The 16,865-nt window shown below is 36.3% G+C and overlaps 2 protein-coding genes across 2 annotated transcripts in view; one reads left to right on the top strand and one right to left on the bottom strand.

Annotated features, from left to right (window-relative positions):
- RB1 (retinoblastoma 1) overlaps positions 1–16,865 on the top strand; it is a 182,234-nt gene that overhangs the window by 113,824 nt on the left and 51,545 nt on the right. The window lies entirely within an intron of this gene.
- Positions 6,963–9,413, bottom strand: LPAR6 (lysophosphatidic acid receptor 6). The gene has a single exon (XM_011939638.1). It carries the CDS (start codon positions 8,325–8,327, stop codon positions 7,293–7,295), a length of 1,035 nt encoding a protein of 344 aa, XP_011795028.1. The 5' UTR covers positions 8,328–9,413; the 3' UTR covers positions 6,963–7,292.

Below are 16,865 nucleotides of genomic sequence, written 5' to 3'. Positions count from 1 at the left end.
ATAGCAGACTCACCACACACTTCTACCTCCTTTCTCCCGGCAAACCCTGCAGAAATGACAAAAAAGACACATATCACAGGGGAGTGAAACCCAGCAGTACTCAGACTGTGAAACAGAAAAACTATGGAGGGATGTGGAGGAGTTGATTCTTTTTTTTAGTATAAAAAATAAATGAAGACTATTGTGGATATAATAAAGTAGAGAAAACCACAGCACACAACACCCTCAGGAAAGGGGACTGGTGGAAGTGGGAGTCTTAGAGAGCCCCCAAGCTCCAAGTAGCAGATACAGAGAGTCAGGCAATAATCAGGAAGGTTTTCTAAAGTGCTGTCTGGCAATGGTCCTCAAACTTGAGCATGCATCAAAATTACCTGGAGGGCTTGTTAAAACACAGATTACAGATTGCTGGGCCCAGTCACAAAGTTTCCAGTGTAGGGTCCAAGAATTTGTATTTCTGATATGTTTCCAGGTGATACTGATGCTGCTGGACTGGGTACTACACTTTGTGAGCAACATTTTAAGAACATGAAACACCTGATAAGTTTTGTATTTTTAGTAGAGATGGATTTTCACCATGTTGGTTAGTCTGGTCTTAAACTCCTCACTTCGTGATCCGCCCGCCTCGGCCTCCCAAAGTGCTGGGATTACAGGTGTGAGCCACCCTACCCAGCGAAAAATTCAGAATTCTAAAGATAATGAGAAAATTATAAAAGCTTCCAGAGAGAAAAAGTAAGTTATTTTACGGGAATGAGATCCAGATCAGCACAGAAGTTCTCACTAGGAATACTGGATATTTTATAACCTAAAATTTGTCAAATATGACAGCAAAATGAAATTTGGAAATGCAAGGACTCAGAATGTTTATCTCTTGACTGCCCTTTTGAAATGAAATAACTAGGGAATGTGCTTTAACAAAATGAAAAAAGAATCCACAAAAGGGAAATCATGAGACCTAATAAAGAGTGAAACCATCACACCAGTGCAGGGAGAAAAATGCAAAAAATCCTAGGATGCAACAAGCCCAGAAAATATTTATTCCACATGAGAAATCAGATAGTTTCAAAAAGAATGCCTTCAACAACAAAATGGTTTCTTTTAGCAATTGTGTAACCTCATCTAAATGGTGGGAATTTAACAAATACAGTTTAAAGTTGATAAATGAAGTAATAAGAGTAATAATGAATTTGTGCATTAACGAAAGAAAATTTGCCTTTTTTCCTCGGGCTTTTGAAGAATTTTAAGATTCATTCTAATTATTGAGACCAGTTTGTGCCAGACACTAAAATAAATGAAGTTCTAGGGTGTTTTTCCCCCATCCTTGCTGGCCCACAGTTTTGACTACATATAACAGGAGATGGCATGCACAGCCCACAGACCATAAATTTTATTGTAACACAGCCACTTTATTCATTTATATATTGTCTGTGGCTGCTTTTGCACTACAGTACAGAGTTGAGAAGTTGCAGCAAGTCAGTAGAGCCTGCAAACCTAAAATATTTACTATCTACTCCTTGAGAAGAAAGTTTGTCAATACCCCATATACAACACTCACATGTTTCCCAAAGTCGTAACTATACAAAAAGGTATAATCTGAAAAATGTCATATTCTTTGATATTCTTTCTATCCCTTTTCCCACCTCACCCTTGCATTTTGATTTATCTTTCCTCTGTTTCTTTTTATAAAAATAAGCAGTTATACATGTTTTATTTTGCCTTTTTCTTATACAAAAGGTGGCATACTATGTGTACTCTTTTATGCTTTGCTTTTTTCATTTAATACTACCTTCTTGAAGTCATTCCATATCAGCTTATAGAGATATTTCTCATTATTACGGCAGCATAGTACTGTATTGTGTATATATACTACAGTCTGTTCAACTAGTTTTCTATGATTGGACATCTAGGTAGTTTCCAGTTTTTTGCAATTTTGATTATTACCACAAAAATAGCTGTGTGTGTGTGTGTGTGTATGTGTGTGGTATGTGTGTGTATGTTCATAAATTGAAATTGTGTCTTGAGGATAAACACCTAGAAGTGAGAATGGTGGGTCAAAGGGTTAATGTGTATGTGTATGTGTATGTTAGATATTGCCAAATCCCATCCATAAGCTTTGTACTATTTTTCATTCCAGGTAGCAATTTCTCCATGACAGCTGCTGTCCAAATTTTGCCAAGTAATGACATTAAAATAGTCTTCTCATCTATTATCACCATCATTTAAAAAAGAATTTCTCCCATTTTAATAAGGGAGAAAGGACAAATCAGAAAAAAAAAGATAAGAAGAGCCCTTTAAATTGTATAAATATAGTTCTCATTGTGATTATTTTTCTTTTCTTGCTGAAGACAAATGCATCTCTACCCTGTATCAGACGAATCTTTATTTGATCATGTTTCCCCTACCTTAAAATTCTTGAGGACTCTCCACAGCTTCTCAGCACTTAATGTGGTCTTAACATGGCCTATAAGTACGTGTAAGATGTCAGCCCTATTTCTCCAGCCACTTTGAATGTTTTAATCCTTTCAGTATCCAAGTTCTCTCTCACAGGACCTTTGCCTGTGGTGCTTGCCTTGCCACCATTAAATAATTAGATGAGTAAAAAGAAAGAAACTGGGTTCAGCCAGGTGCAGTGGCCTGCACCTGTAGTCCCAGCTGCTTGAGAGGCTGAATTGGGAAGATTGCTTGAGCCCAGGTATCAAGTCCAGCCTGGGCAATATAGCAAGACCTCATCTTTCTATTAAAAACAAACAAAAAACAAACAAACGGAATTCTTACCCTGGCTCTACCTTAATTTGTTATGTGACATTGTGTCTCTTAGTCTTATAGTTCCTCAGTTTCCTCAGCCTAAGATGTAGTTATATCAGATGACCATCAGGCCCTTTCTGTTCTAAGTTGTGAATGTTCCAGAAATCATTTTGATAGGATGATAATGGAACTTAGCACATTTACCCCATGGCTATTAACTGTAACTCTGCTGTAAGTATACAACACATACTTGTTTCTTACAGTTACTTAAACTTTTTTTATTTTTAAAAATCACTTGACATCTATTATGAGTAAACCAAGTTTTGAGAAAACTGATTATTAAATTTTTGAATTATACCCCTTCTGGGACTCTATTGTTTGAATTCTGTTTTTAACACAGCTTTTCCAATAAAAGAGGTAATTTTGTACCCTTTTAAGAGGTTACTATAGTAAATCTTTTGGGGGCAGGAAGACAGGAAGGTGGGAGAGGCTTAACGCTATCATTTTAAGGTAATAAAAAAGAGAGAGAAGTTTGCTTGACGTTAATCTCCTATTCATTTATTATCTGGTCTGTTGCCTTGTTTAATTGACATTCTTTGTACTTTTATAAAACTGTCTGACATTAAGTAAAAATGATAAAGAGAGAAAATAGAAATTTGAGAATTAGAGATCTTAGGAGTATGTACATGTTGATATCTGGAAAATGTTGCTAAATAAGTAATGTTGTTGATCATTAAATACTCTGGTCAGTTTAGATATTAATATGTTCTACATTCTTAAGTTTGTTCATTAGCCCTTTTTAATTTGTAATTTATTTCTTAGGAGCCATGTTATAAATGGGTAATTCAATTTTCAGGAAAGCCCCAAAAAGCTTTTCAAAAAATTTGTTTTTGGAGTCTTTAAGATTTCATCCCTGCCTAAGCACTGTTTATAAAATTGTTTCTACACAAAAATTTATTCGCAACTAAGAACATTTGTGACATCCACAGTTGGACTGGCATTTAGGCACTAAAAAAGTTTAGGTGCTGGAAAGTAGTAAAGCTGCTTCTTGGAAATAGTAACTTAATATATTGACAAAAGACAAAATACTTGGTTCATCAGGTGTCCAAAGTTGTAGGACCAAAAAGCAATTGCTTCAGTTTCTTGATAACTATGTACCATTCATGAACCAAACGTTTCTCGGATGGGAATATGAAGTTTGCTCCATTTTCTATTTTATATTTCTCAATTTAGTGGCTAATTTCTTTAAATACCAATATCTATAGTTAGGATTTATATTTCCAATTTACTTTTCAGCATTTTGAACGTAGAATATTAAGGTTCGTTGATAACTCCTTAAGTAGTGTGTTCAGTTTAATTTTCTGTGAATATATTATATATAAATATATAATACACATAATAAAAATACATATATTTTTATGCTTTTTTTAAAGCTAGGTACTTGATATTTTCTCAGAAAAGATGATTTCTAAGTTCAGAAATTATTAGGATGCTGGAAAGCCATTTTTCCACACCTGAAAAATTTTCTTAGCTTACTCTGTTCCTTTGAAGAGAGTTAATGTGGGAAGGAAGATTAGTCAAATCATCTACTGTTTTATGAAAATGTTAATAACAGTGGGCACAGTTTTTGTAGGGGGGCTTAGTGCTATCATTTTCAGGTAATAAAAAGTAAAATTATCAGAGTTCTAATATTAATATAGGTTTTTCTGAATAAAGGGGGAAGGGAAGAGAAAACCCTCAGAATATATGATTTACCACAAAGTACAACACTAACAAAGGAAAATAAATTTTGTTCTGGTACGCTTTTTTCCCATAGGTAAGATTTACCCAGTATTTGAAGTTCTAGATGAGAAAACTATGTTTGTTATCTGTTATGTATTGCTTTATGAAGAATCTTACAAAACTTTTGATTCATTTATCTTCCTGTTGACAAGAGACACCAAAAAGTTTCTTTATGAACACAGTAATAACAACTATTTAATGACTGTTTTACTTGTATTTTAAAGTTATATTCATGCTTTGCGATCTTGCCTTAAGTTGAGATCTTTAAACTGAGGAGAGTTCCGAGAAATCTCAAAGTTACAGAATTCTCCACCCGTTTGCCCCAGATTGGTAGATTGGTAGTTGCTTTTCAACTCAGTATGTTTAAGAAAGACTGTATTTTTATTTACTGAAGTGTGATATCAAATAAAGGAATTTCAAGTCAGTGGAAGAAAACACACTTATATTATGTATATACTTCTCTTGGTATATAAAGGACCATGGTTAGTATCTGCACTAGTTTTTGGGTTTTTTTGTAAGCATTTTTCTTTTCTTTCTTTATTATTATTATTTTTTTTTTGAGATAGGGTCTTGCTCTGTCGTCCATACTGAAGTACAGTGGTGTGATCATATCTCACTGTTACCTGAAATTCCTGGGCTGAAGGCGTTAAAGATGTATTTTGCTTTAGGTTTATCTAAAGGAAAACACAGATCCCTAAAGAAAACCCCCCACTGTTATTTTATTGAAAATGGGTTTACCTGTCTAGCAAATGATTGTGGTTTTTCTGAAATCATTACAGCTCAAACCTAGAGAACAGCAAAAATCAAATTTATGTCTTAAAAGAATTTTTGTCCAAGTTGTATTCAGGACTTGAAAGATTAAGACAGTAAAAATCAGATAGGTTGGATGCTGAATTTAATTACATGTCCTTTTTCTTAAATAGAAGGCCTTCTTTTTTAGTTAACTTTGGAGAACTGCTTGATTTTTTATTTTTAATTTTTTTTTTTTTTTTGATATGGAGTCTTGCTCTGTTGCCCAGCTGGAGTGCAGTGGTGAAATCTTGGCTCACTGCAACATCTGACTCCTGGGTTCAAGCGATTCTCCTGCCTCAGCCTCCCGAGTAGCTGGGACTACAGGCATGTGCCACCACGCCCAGCTAATTTTTGTATTTTTAGGAGAGACAGGGTTTCACCATGTTGGCCAGGATGGTCTTGATCTCTTGACCTTACGATCCACCCGCCTTGGCCACCCAAAGTGCTAGGATTACAGGTGTGAGCCACCGTGCCCGGCCTGAATTTTTTTAAAAAACGAATATGTTGGATAATAAAAAAGTTTTAGTGTACTTGGTACTTTTTTCTAAAGTATACCTCAGAGCCATACCCATTTTATGTTTAGTGAAATGAAAATATAGTTTTGTTTAGTTTTTTGGTCTTGTAGTTGTTGCTTTATAATGAAAGGAACTGTGTCCTTAATAAATCATTTTTACGTACAATAACATCTTGCCTACTTGAAATAATGTTTTGAACTGTCCAATATTTGGCTTAAAATGGCCAGAAGAGTGAAGGAAAAGAAAATATTTACAGTCACATATCACATAACAGCATTTTGGTCAATGACCACATATACTATGGTTGTCTCATAAGATTATCATACTGTATTTTTACTGTACCATTTCTATGTTGAGATATATTTAGATACATAAGTACCATTATTTTACAGTTGCCTAAAGTATTCTTTACAGTAGCATGCTGTATAGGTTTGTAGCCTAGAAGCAATAGGGTATACCATATAAACCTAGGTGTACAGTAGTGTATACCTTCTAGGGTTGTGTAAGCACACACTGTGAGGTTTGCATGACATAATTACCTAAGCAAGCATCATAAGCAACATGTGACTGTATATTACTTTCTAAATGCCAAGTACTATATTTCACTATCTCTGGTGTTTCTCTGACCTAACATACTTAAAACGTTAAGTTCTTGACTGTGATATAAGTGCACCTTTAAAATGTACCTATGGTAGTATTTTATTTTTTTGCTAAGTAAAAACTTAGCAAAATGACATTTTATTAGTTTTCTCCCTCTCAATTTTTGTGGCATGTATCATTTTGAAATTGGGTGCATTATATACAGAAAATCAAAATAGTAACTTCAAACATACCATATAGATAGCATTTGCTTTCTACAAATTGCCTACATAAACCAGACTCCCAAAATGTTATCAGTGTGTTACTGCTCAAGATCTTACAACAACGTTAGTATGTCACCATTTCTACAGAAGACTACATTTTTAGTTATATATATATTTTAAAATACTCCCAAAACATTTGATTATTTCAAATTACTCTTCTTTCTCATTTGTTAATCATAGTTTAACAAATACGATTAGTCATTTTAATTCAAAATAAAAATGGTATGTTGAATAAAAATATTAAATACTTAAACTTATATAAAGTAGTATAAAATAATTTAGTAAAATCATTCAAAGACATTACAGATTGTCACCACATAATTTAAATCAGTCGCTTTTAGACACTGAATAACTTTAAGAGTTTTTTTAATGAAGGAACAAATCAAAATGGCTCAGAAAAATCAGATGGAGTGTATACACAAATAAAATACATGTTAATGCTTAACACATTGAATACAAATTTTCTTTATACTAAAGACTTTAAAATGTCCATGTGTTAATTTATTTTGGAGGTGGAAAAATAGTTTGTCCAAAAAGACACTTTTCGCAGTTGAAGGAACTTGAAAGTTCTGTCCCAGTGAGTCCTAATGGTTTTATTTCAGGCAGCAGATTCATTGTCAAATATCTTACGTTTTAAGGTCTGTAGGTTATGCTGAATAAAATTCTCTGCACCATGAACTTCAGAGAATCTGAAGTCACTTCTCCTAGTAGACCAGTTTTTCATTTTTATTGAATTCTGAATTGTGTCCGATGTAAAGTAGTAAACCACAGGGTCAAAACAACAGTTTGAAACAGCAATACAGAGAGTGATTGGGTACATTGTCCTTACCGCTGCCACTACTGAGCAATTAACAAATGTTTGTGTTCTCACAAGAGAATATAAAATAAGATTGATATTGTAAGGAACAAAACAGAAACAGAATATGATCAAATGTACAAAAATCATTTTTAAAACCTTAGTTTTGTTTATTTTGCTTCTACTTAATGTAACAGGTTTATTTAAAGTTTTTAGCACCATACTAGAACAAGTTACATTTAAAATTAGAGGAATAAAAAATCCCACTATTTCGATGAAAATTACAATCCTTGAGAGATATGTTTTCCATGTGGCTTCTGGGAAATTTTCAAAGCAGGCTTCTGAGGCATTGTTACCCTGAGAGTGGGTAGACTGAACCAAAACCGCGGGTGCACTTCCTCCGATCACAGTTAACCACACACCAATGCAAACAATCTTTGCATTTCTTTTGGTTCTTAGAGTCTTTGACTTAAATGGGTAGACAATTGCCAGAAATCGATCTACACTAATACAAGTTAAGAACAGAATGCTTCCGTACATGTTGGTATAAAACAGCATCACAGAAATCTTACAAAGTAAATCTCCAAATGGCCAATTTTGTGTTGTGAAGTAAAAAATCCTGAAGGGTAAAGTAAAAACAAAAAGCAAGTCTGACATTGCCAAGTTAATCATGTAAGTTGTAGTTTCATTTCGGACTTTGAGGACGCAGATGAAAATGTATATGGCAACACAATTGGATATTAACCCAAGCACAAACACCGTGCTGAACATGCACCCATACAAAGTGTACTTAAAGGAGTCATTATAGAAGCAGTGGGAGCTGTTAACGCTTACCATCGTAAAGGCACGTCCAATTTTCAGTTTGGAAGCACTTTCATCAGCTGCAGTCTCCTTTGGTATTCATATTATAACCTCCAATTTACTTGTAAATTATCTGGATCTTTGGATGGTTTTATAAATATTTCATTTTTCTCAAAAATATCCAAAAGAAACATGAAATTTGTTGCTGTAAAATTTCTGCTGAGTTCTTCAACAGGAAAATATTTTCATTTGTTAGTCTTTAGAAAATCCATGAATTCCAAGGCTCAGTTAACTGACGAGCAACCTTTAAAAAATACAGTCAACGAGGCCAACCCATAGGATTATAAATTTAAAGAAAAGCTGTGATCTGTGACCAGAATGAAACCACTTGTCTTCTAAACTTCTATTTCAGTAGACAAGATGAATACTCCAAAGTTAATGTTTCTTTATGCCTCAGAATGTTTAAGTTATCAATCTTATTTTCTTTTCAGTGCAGAGTTTCAGAGACTTAAACATTCCGAATTTGTCCCATTTTACTTCTTGCTTCTTTTAAATGAAGTTTTCCTTTTTTGTTTTCCTGCAGTGGATCCCAGATGGTGGGTAAGCAGAAGCGTCTTTTAAAGGTTCCAAAATAAATTCCCAAGCATGTTAGCGCTTGCCGAATTGAGGCTTTTTCCTCAGTTGCCAGCTGTATCTTGAGGTCGCTTTCTCTGAAGTGAAAAAGAAAGGCTTGCTAGATTTGTAATATGACATCACAGGAAGAAGAGGCTGGGTTTTGACAAAGAAAGTTTCAGCCCAGTTTGTTTGCACTTCCTTTAATCTGATAATGTGTCTGCTGGGAATATACCTAGGAGGCTTGCAAATGGTCACTGGCTGTTTAACTGCGTGGTCTGCTCATTAACTCTTTTTATGTGGAAATGCCTTCTGGGGTGCTGGCAACCTCTCAGTTGTTTTGATTTGTTTCAGTAGTAATAAATGAAAGAAAAAATATCACTATTAATCCTGTTCTGTTATTCGATTGTTTTCATGTTTGGGATATGACATTTTAGAAAAGAAAATGTATATGGGTGTGTATTTATAAATTGCAATTGTTAGTGATATCTTTACATAGCATTTCAAAGAACTGTTCAATGACTATGAAACAGGGGCCTTTAATCTTTAAGGTATAAAAAGCATTTGACTCTTGGTTTCTGAAAAATCCTCAATATTTAATTGTTATGATTATGAGTAACTCTTATCCTGGGTCTCATTATTTTTTGATAAGCAATTTTCTAACATTCTTTCCTCTTTCCTATGAAGTTGAATTAATATTTTAGAGCTGTTTAAATTTTTAAATTACTCATTTCACCAAAGAACAAATTTAAGAATGTTTATCTTTGGTGTGGTGTTAATCTTACTTTTTAAGCACAAAATGAAGTTGCATCCTTTTAAACAAAATTTTTTTAACCTTAAATTGATTGAAATAAGGTTTAGAGAATAAAAATCCTACTACTTGGCTAAATTTTAGGTTCATAGTCTTATCTTCCTTCTTCCTCCCAGCTCTTCCCTTAACCCCTTAATATGACATTAACTATATATTGGAATATATTTCAGATTTGTCTTCATTTAAAAGTTTCTATGAATGGTTTCTCTATATATTTATATTTAAAGTATACTCATATTTTGGGCCAGGCGCAGTGGCTCACACCTGTAATCCCAGCACTTTGGAAGGCCAAGGCAGGTGGATCACCTGAGGTCAGGAGTTCAAGAGCAGCCTGGCCAATATGGTGAAACCCCATCTCTACTAAAAATACAAAATTAGCCTAGTGCAGTAGTGTGTGCCTGTAGTCCCAGCTACTCGGGAGGCTGAGGCAGGAGAATCGCTTGAACCCAGGAGGCACATGTTGCAGTGAACCGAGATCAAGCCACTGCACTCCAGCCTGGGCGACAGCGAGACTATCTCCAAAAAAAAAATATATATATATACTTACATTTTAAAAACTCCAAAATCAGAAGAAAGTGTGTGTAAGGTGAGGGTAGTTAAATGTAGGTGTTATTTCCTCAAAGATTGAGGATATCACAACCTCTATAGCACATGTTTTTCTTGTTTTAAATATTTTTTCAGAAAAGGCTAGATCTGGTTATGCCTTACTGTTATTATGTTTTTGAATTTGGTCTAGTTTAAGCTGAAACTCTTCCTTTTGGGTATTAAGTAATTTAAGAACAATTTATTTTTTCTCATAAATTACTTAGCTAGCTTAAAAATAACTTATTACAGTAATATCTTTTGTGTTGTTTTGCACCATTCTTTCACACTCAGCAATTTTTGTCATTTGTTGATGAACTATAATCTATTTCTACTGTCTGGACTAGAAAATTCATCTATTATCAGATGACAGAAAAGGATGAGTATTACTTATAACCAATACTTAAAGTTTTGAAGGGTTGAATATCTTTGTATCACATTTGGTATAGAAAAAAGGTATGTGTGTGTTCTTATTAGAAGACTGGTAGAAGCTGAGTGAGCATTAATGAAAAAAGGACTAGTTAATAAGCTTGTATTCTCATTGGAAAAAATTTTCTGTTAGTACTTATGTCTTACTTTTTTTAAAAATTTGGTTCAGTATGTTTAAAAAAACGTAAAATCTTAGTAATCTTCTTTCAAATTGATAGTCTCCTCTTTAGTCATCTTTAATTAATGAAATATATGCAGTTATATATGCTGATCTTGTCCTACTTTTACTTTCATTTTGAATATGGCATTTTCTCATTCAAAGAATTAAAATGTATTAATTCTATTTGGAATATTCTCCTACATATTGTCATTACTCACTTGACTTGTTATTCACTTAAATCATTCATCTATAGTTTTTCTTTCTTTTCTTTTTTTTTTCTCACTCTGTCGCCCAGGCTGGAGTGCACTGCTGCGATCTTGTCTCACTGCAACCTCTGCCTCCTAGGTTCCAGCGATTTTCCCACCTCAGTCTCCCTAGTAGCTGGGATTACAGGCGCCTGCTGCCACACCTAGCTAATTTTTGTATTTTTAGTAGAGATAGGGTTTCACCATGTGGCCAGGCTGGTCTTGAATTCCTGACCTCAAGTCATCCACCCACTTCGGCCTCCCAAAGTGTTTGAGTTATTGGGGCTTAAAAATGGATAGATTACTATTTGTTGAATTAGGTTTTTCATTATTATCAGTATCATAGTAAATATTTGTATTATTCTTAACACAATTCTTGGTTCTTTGTAGATGATTCTCACATGTTTGCTGATGAGTGAATCATAAACTTGAATTTTGTTGCAAGTTGTTCCTACTGAGGAAGAGCAGTAGCAGAGGGACTGTTTCAATGGGAAGAACATAATTGAATACTGCATTTTTTCCAGTTGGCTTCTAATTAAGGAACCAAAGGGGAATTTAGAAACTTTGAAAAATTCTTAGGTTAGAATTGGAAAAATACAGAGTAACTACTTGCAAAGGGAGGTAATAAATCCGTAGAATCAATTGTATTTAATAGACACGTTTGTATTTGATAAACTCGGGCAAACTGTTATTTTAATTGAGATCTCTACACTTCTGGAAGTTAACTCTGAGAATCAATTTATTTATTGTATGGATTTTTTGGGGGGGAGTGAAAATTAAATAGAGCCAGATAGATGTTAAAATGGTAAAGACAGGAACAGCTTGAGTCTGTTAAAATGGTGAAGACAGGAACAGTTCCCAGTGAAATCAACGCAGAAGGTGGGTGATTTCTCCATTTCTAACTGAGGTACCCAGCTCATCTCATTGAGACTCGTTAGACAGGGGATGCAGCCCATGGAGGGCGAGCCAAAGCAGGGTGGGGCATCGCCTCACCAGGGAAGTTCAAGGGGCTGGGGAAATTCCTCCCCTAGCCAAGGGAAGCGGTGATGGAATATGCCATGAGGAACAGGGCATTCCGGCCCAGACACTACACTTTTTCCATGATCTTCACAACCCTCAGACCAGGAGATTCCTTCGGGTGCCTACACCACCAGGGCCCTGGGTTTCAAGCACAAAACTGGGTGGCCGTTTGGGCAGACACTGAGCTAGCTGCAGGATTTTTTTTTTTCATACCCCAGTGGCACCTGAAACACCAGCAAGACAGAACTGTGAACTCGCCTGGAAAAGGGGCTGAAGCCGGGGAGCCAAGTGGTCTAGCTCAGTGGATCCCACCACCACAGAGCAAGCTAAGATCCACTGGCTTGAAACTCTCACTGCCAGCACAGCAGTCTGAAGTCCACCTGGGATGCTGGAGCTTGGTGGGAGGAGGGGCATCTGCCATTACTGAGGCTTGAGTAGGTGGTTTTCCCCTCACAGTGTAAGCAAAGCCACCAGGAAGTTTGAACTGGGTAGAGCCCACTGCAGCTCACCAAAGCCACTGTAGCCCAACTGCTTCTCTGGAGTCCTCCTCTCTGGGCAGGGCATCTCTGAAAAAAAGGCAGCAGCCCCAGTCAGGGGCTTACAGATAAAACTCCCATCTCCCTCAGACAGATCACCTCAGGGAAGGGTGCTATAGGGTAGCTATGGGTGCAGCTTCAGCAGACTTAAATGTTCCTACCTACTGGCTCTGAAGAGAGCAGCAGATCTCCCAGGATAGTGCTCAAGCTCTGCTAAGGGACAGACTGCCTCCTCAAGTGAGTCACTGACTCCCATGCCTCCTGACTGGGAGACACCTCCCAGTAGGGGTCAACAGATACCTCATACAGGAGAGCTCTGGCTAGCATCTGGTGGGTGCCCCTCTGGGATGTAACCTCCAGAGGAAGGAACAAGCAGCAATGTTTGGTGTTCTGCAGCCTCCAATGGTGATACCCAGGCAAGCAGGGTCTGGAGTGGACCTTCAGCAAATTCCAGCAGACCTGCAGCAGAGGGACCTGACTGTTAGAAGGAAAACTAACAAACAGAAATGAATAGCATCAACATCAACAAAAAGGACATCCACACAGAAACCCCATCTGAAGGTCACCAACATCAAAGACCAAAGGTAGATAAATCCATGAAGATGAGGAAAAATCAGCACAAAAAGGCTGACAATTCCAAAAACCAGAATGCCTTTTCTCTTCAAAAGAATCACAACTCCTTGCTAGCAAGGGAACAAAACTGGACAGAGAATGAGTTTGATGAATTGACAGAAGTGGGCTTCAGAAGGTGGGTAATAACAAACTCCTTCAAGCCAAAGGAGCATATTCTAACCCAATGCAAGAGAGCTAAAAACCTTGAAAAAAGGTTAGAGGAATTGCTACCTGAAATAACCAGTTTAGAGAAGAACATGAATGACCTGATGGAGCTGAGAAACACAGCACAAGAACTTTGTGAAGCATACACAAGTGTCAACAGCCAAATCGATCAAGTGGAAGAAAGGATATCAGAGATTGAAGATCAACTTAATGAAATAAAGCATGAAGACAAGATTAGAGAAAAAAGAATGAAAAGGAACAAGCAAAGCCTCCAAGAAATAGGGGACTATGTGAAAAGACCAAACCTACGTTTGATTAATGCACCTGAAAGTAACAGGGAGAATGGAACCAAGTTGGAAAACACTTCAGGATATTATCCAAGAGAACTTCCCCAACCTAGCAAGACAGGCCAACATTCAAATTCAGGAAATACAGAGAACACCGCAAAGATACTCCTCGAAAAGAGCAACCCCAAGACACATAATCGTTCATTCACCAAGGTTGAAATGAAGGAAAAAATGTTAAAAGCAGCTAGAGAGAAGGGTCGGGTTACCTACAAAGGGAAGCCCATCAGACTAACAGCAGATCTCTCTGCAGAAACCCTACAGGCCAGAAAAGAGTGGGGGCCAATATTCAACATTCTTAAAGAAAGGAATTTTCAACCCAGAATTTTGTATCCAGCCAAACTAAGCTTCATAAGTGAAGGAGAAATACAGTCCTTTACAGACAAGCAAATGCTGAGAGATTTTGTCACCACTAGGCCTGCCTTACAAGAGCTCCTGAAGGAAGCACTAAATATGGAAAGGAAAAATTGGCTCTAGCTGCTGCAAAAACATACCAAAGTATAAAGACCATCAACAGTATGAAGAAACTAATGGGCATCAACTAATGAGCAAACTAACTGGCTAGCATCAAAATGACAGGACATATAACAAAATCAACCTAAAAGTAAACGGGCTAAGTGCCACAGTTAAAAGACACAGACTGGCAAGTTGGATAAAGAGTCAAGACCCATCAGTGTGCTGTATTCAGGAGACTCATCTCACATGCAAAGACATGTGCTCAAAATAAAGGGACAGAGAAAGATTTACCAAGCAAATGGAAAGCAAAAAAAAAAAAAAAAAAGCAGGGGTTGCAATCCAAGTCTCTGATAGAACAGACTTTAAACCAATGAAGATCAAAAAAGACAAGACGGGCATTACATAATGGTAAAGGGATCAATGCAACAATAAAAGTTAACTATCCTAAGTATGTATGCACCCAATACAGGAGCACCCAGATTCATAAAGCAAGTTCTTAGAGACCTACAAAGAGAATTAGACTCCCACACAATAATAGTGGGAGACTTCAACACCCCACTGTCAATATTTGACAGATCAATGAGACAGAAAATTAACAAGAATATTCAGGACTTGAACTCAGCTCTGGATCAAGCAGACCTAATAGACATCTACAGAACTCTCCACCCCAAATCAACAGAATAGACATTCTTCTTAGCACCACATCACACTTATTCTAAAATTGACCACATGATTGCAAGTAAAACACTCCTCAGCAAATGCAAAACAATGGAAATCATAACACAGTCTCTGAGACCTCAGTGCAATCAAATTAGAACTCAGGATTATGAAACTCACTCAAAACTGCACAACTGCATGGAAACTGAACAACCTGTTCCTGAGTGAATACTGGGAAAATAATGAAATTAAGGCAGAAACAAAAAAGTTCTATAAAACCAGTGAGAACCAAGACACAACATACCCAAATCTCTGGGACACAGCTAAAGCAGAGTTTAGAGGGAAGTTTATAGCACTAAATGCCCACAGGAGAAAGAGAAAGGATGTAAAATTGACATCCTAACATCACAATTAAAAGAGCTAGAGAAGCAAGAGCAAACTAATTCAAAAGCTAGTAGAAGACAAGAAATAACTAAGGTCAGAGCAGAACTGAAGGAGAGAGAGACACAAAAAACCCTTCAAAAAATAAATGAATCCAGGAGCTGATTTTTTTGAAAAGATTAACAAAATAGATAGACCACTGCAAGGCTAATAAAGAAGAAAAGAGAGAAGAATCAAATAGACACAATCAAAAAATGCTAAAGGGGATATTACCACTGATACCACAGAAATACAAACTACCATCAGAGAATACTATAAACATCTCTATGCCAATAACCTGGAAAATCTAGAAGAAATGGATAAATTCCTGGACACATACACCTTCCCAAGAGTAAACCAGGAAGAAGTCGAATCCCTGAATAGACTAATAACAAGTTCTGAAATTGAGACAGTAATTAATAGCCTACTAACCAAAAAAATCCCAGGAGCAGATGGATTCACAGCTGAATTCTGCCAGAAATACAAAGAGAAGCTGGTACCATTCCTTCTGAAACTATTCCAAACAATAGAAAAAGAGAGAATCCTCCTTAACTCATTTTATAAGCCAAGCATCATCCTGATACCATAACCTGGCAGAGACACAACAAAAAAAGAAAATTTCAGCCAATATCCCTAATGGATATTGGTGTGAAAACCCTCAATAAAATACTGGCAAACTGAATCCAGCAGCACATCAAAAGCTTATCCACCACAAACAAGTCGGCTTCATCCCTGTGATGCAAAGCTGGTTCGACAAAAGCAAATCAATAAACATAATCCATCACATAAACAGAACCAATGAAAAAAAAACCACATGATTATCTCAATAGATACAGAAAAGGCCATCGATGAAATTCAGCACCCTTCATGCTAAAAACTCTCAATAAACTTCATATTGATGGAACATATCTCAAAATAATAAGAGCTATTTATGGCACACCCACAGCCAATATCATACTGAATCAACAAAAGCTAGAAGCATTCCCTTTGAAAACTGGCACAAGACAAGGATGTCCTCTCTCACCACTCCTATTCAGCATAGTATTGGAAGTTCTGTTCAGGGCAGTCAGAAAAGAGGAAGAAATAAAGCATATTCATATAGGAAGAGAAGAAGTTAAATTGTCTCTGTTCACAGAGTACATGATTGTCTATTTAGAAAACCCCATTGTCTCAGCCCAAAATCTCAAGCTGATAAGCAACTTCAGCAAAGTCTCAGGATATAAAATCAATGTGCAGAAATCACAAGTATTCCTGTACAACAATAATAGACAGAGAGCGAAATCATGAGTGAACTCCCACTCACAACTGCTACAAAGAGAATACAATACCTAGGCATACAACATACAAGGGATGTGAAGGACATCTTCAAGGAGAACTACAAACTTCACTACTCAAGGAAATAAGAGAGGACACAAACAAATGGAAAAACATTCCATGCTCGTGGATAGGAAGAATCAATCTTGTGAAAATGGCCATATCACCCAAAGTAATTTATAGATTCAATCCTATTCCTATCGAGCTACCA

Source organism: Colobus angolensis, unplaced genomic scaffold (genome assembly GCF_000951035.1).
Source record: "Colobus angolensis palliatus isolate OR3802 unplaced genomic scaffold, Cang.pa_1.0 Scaffold101, whole genome shotgun sequence".
Taxonomy (NCBI): domain Eukaryota; kingdom Metazoa; phylum Chordata; class Mammalia; order Primates; family Cercopithecidae; genus Colobus; species Colobus angolensis.
This window is presented reverse-complemented; position numbering and strand designations above follow the sequence as displayed.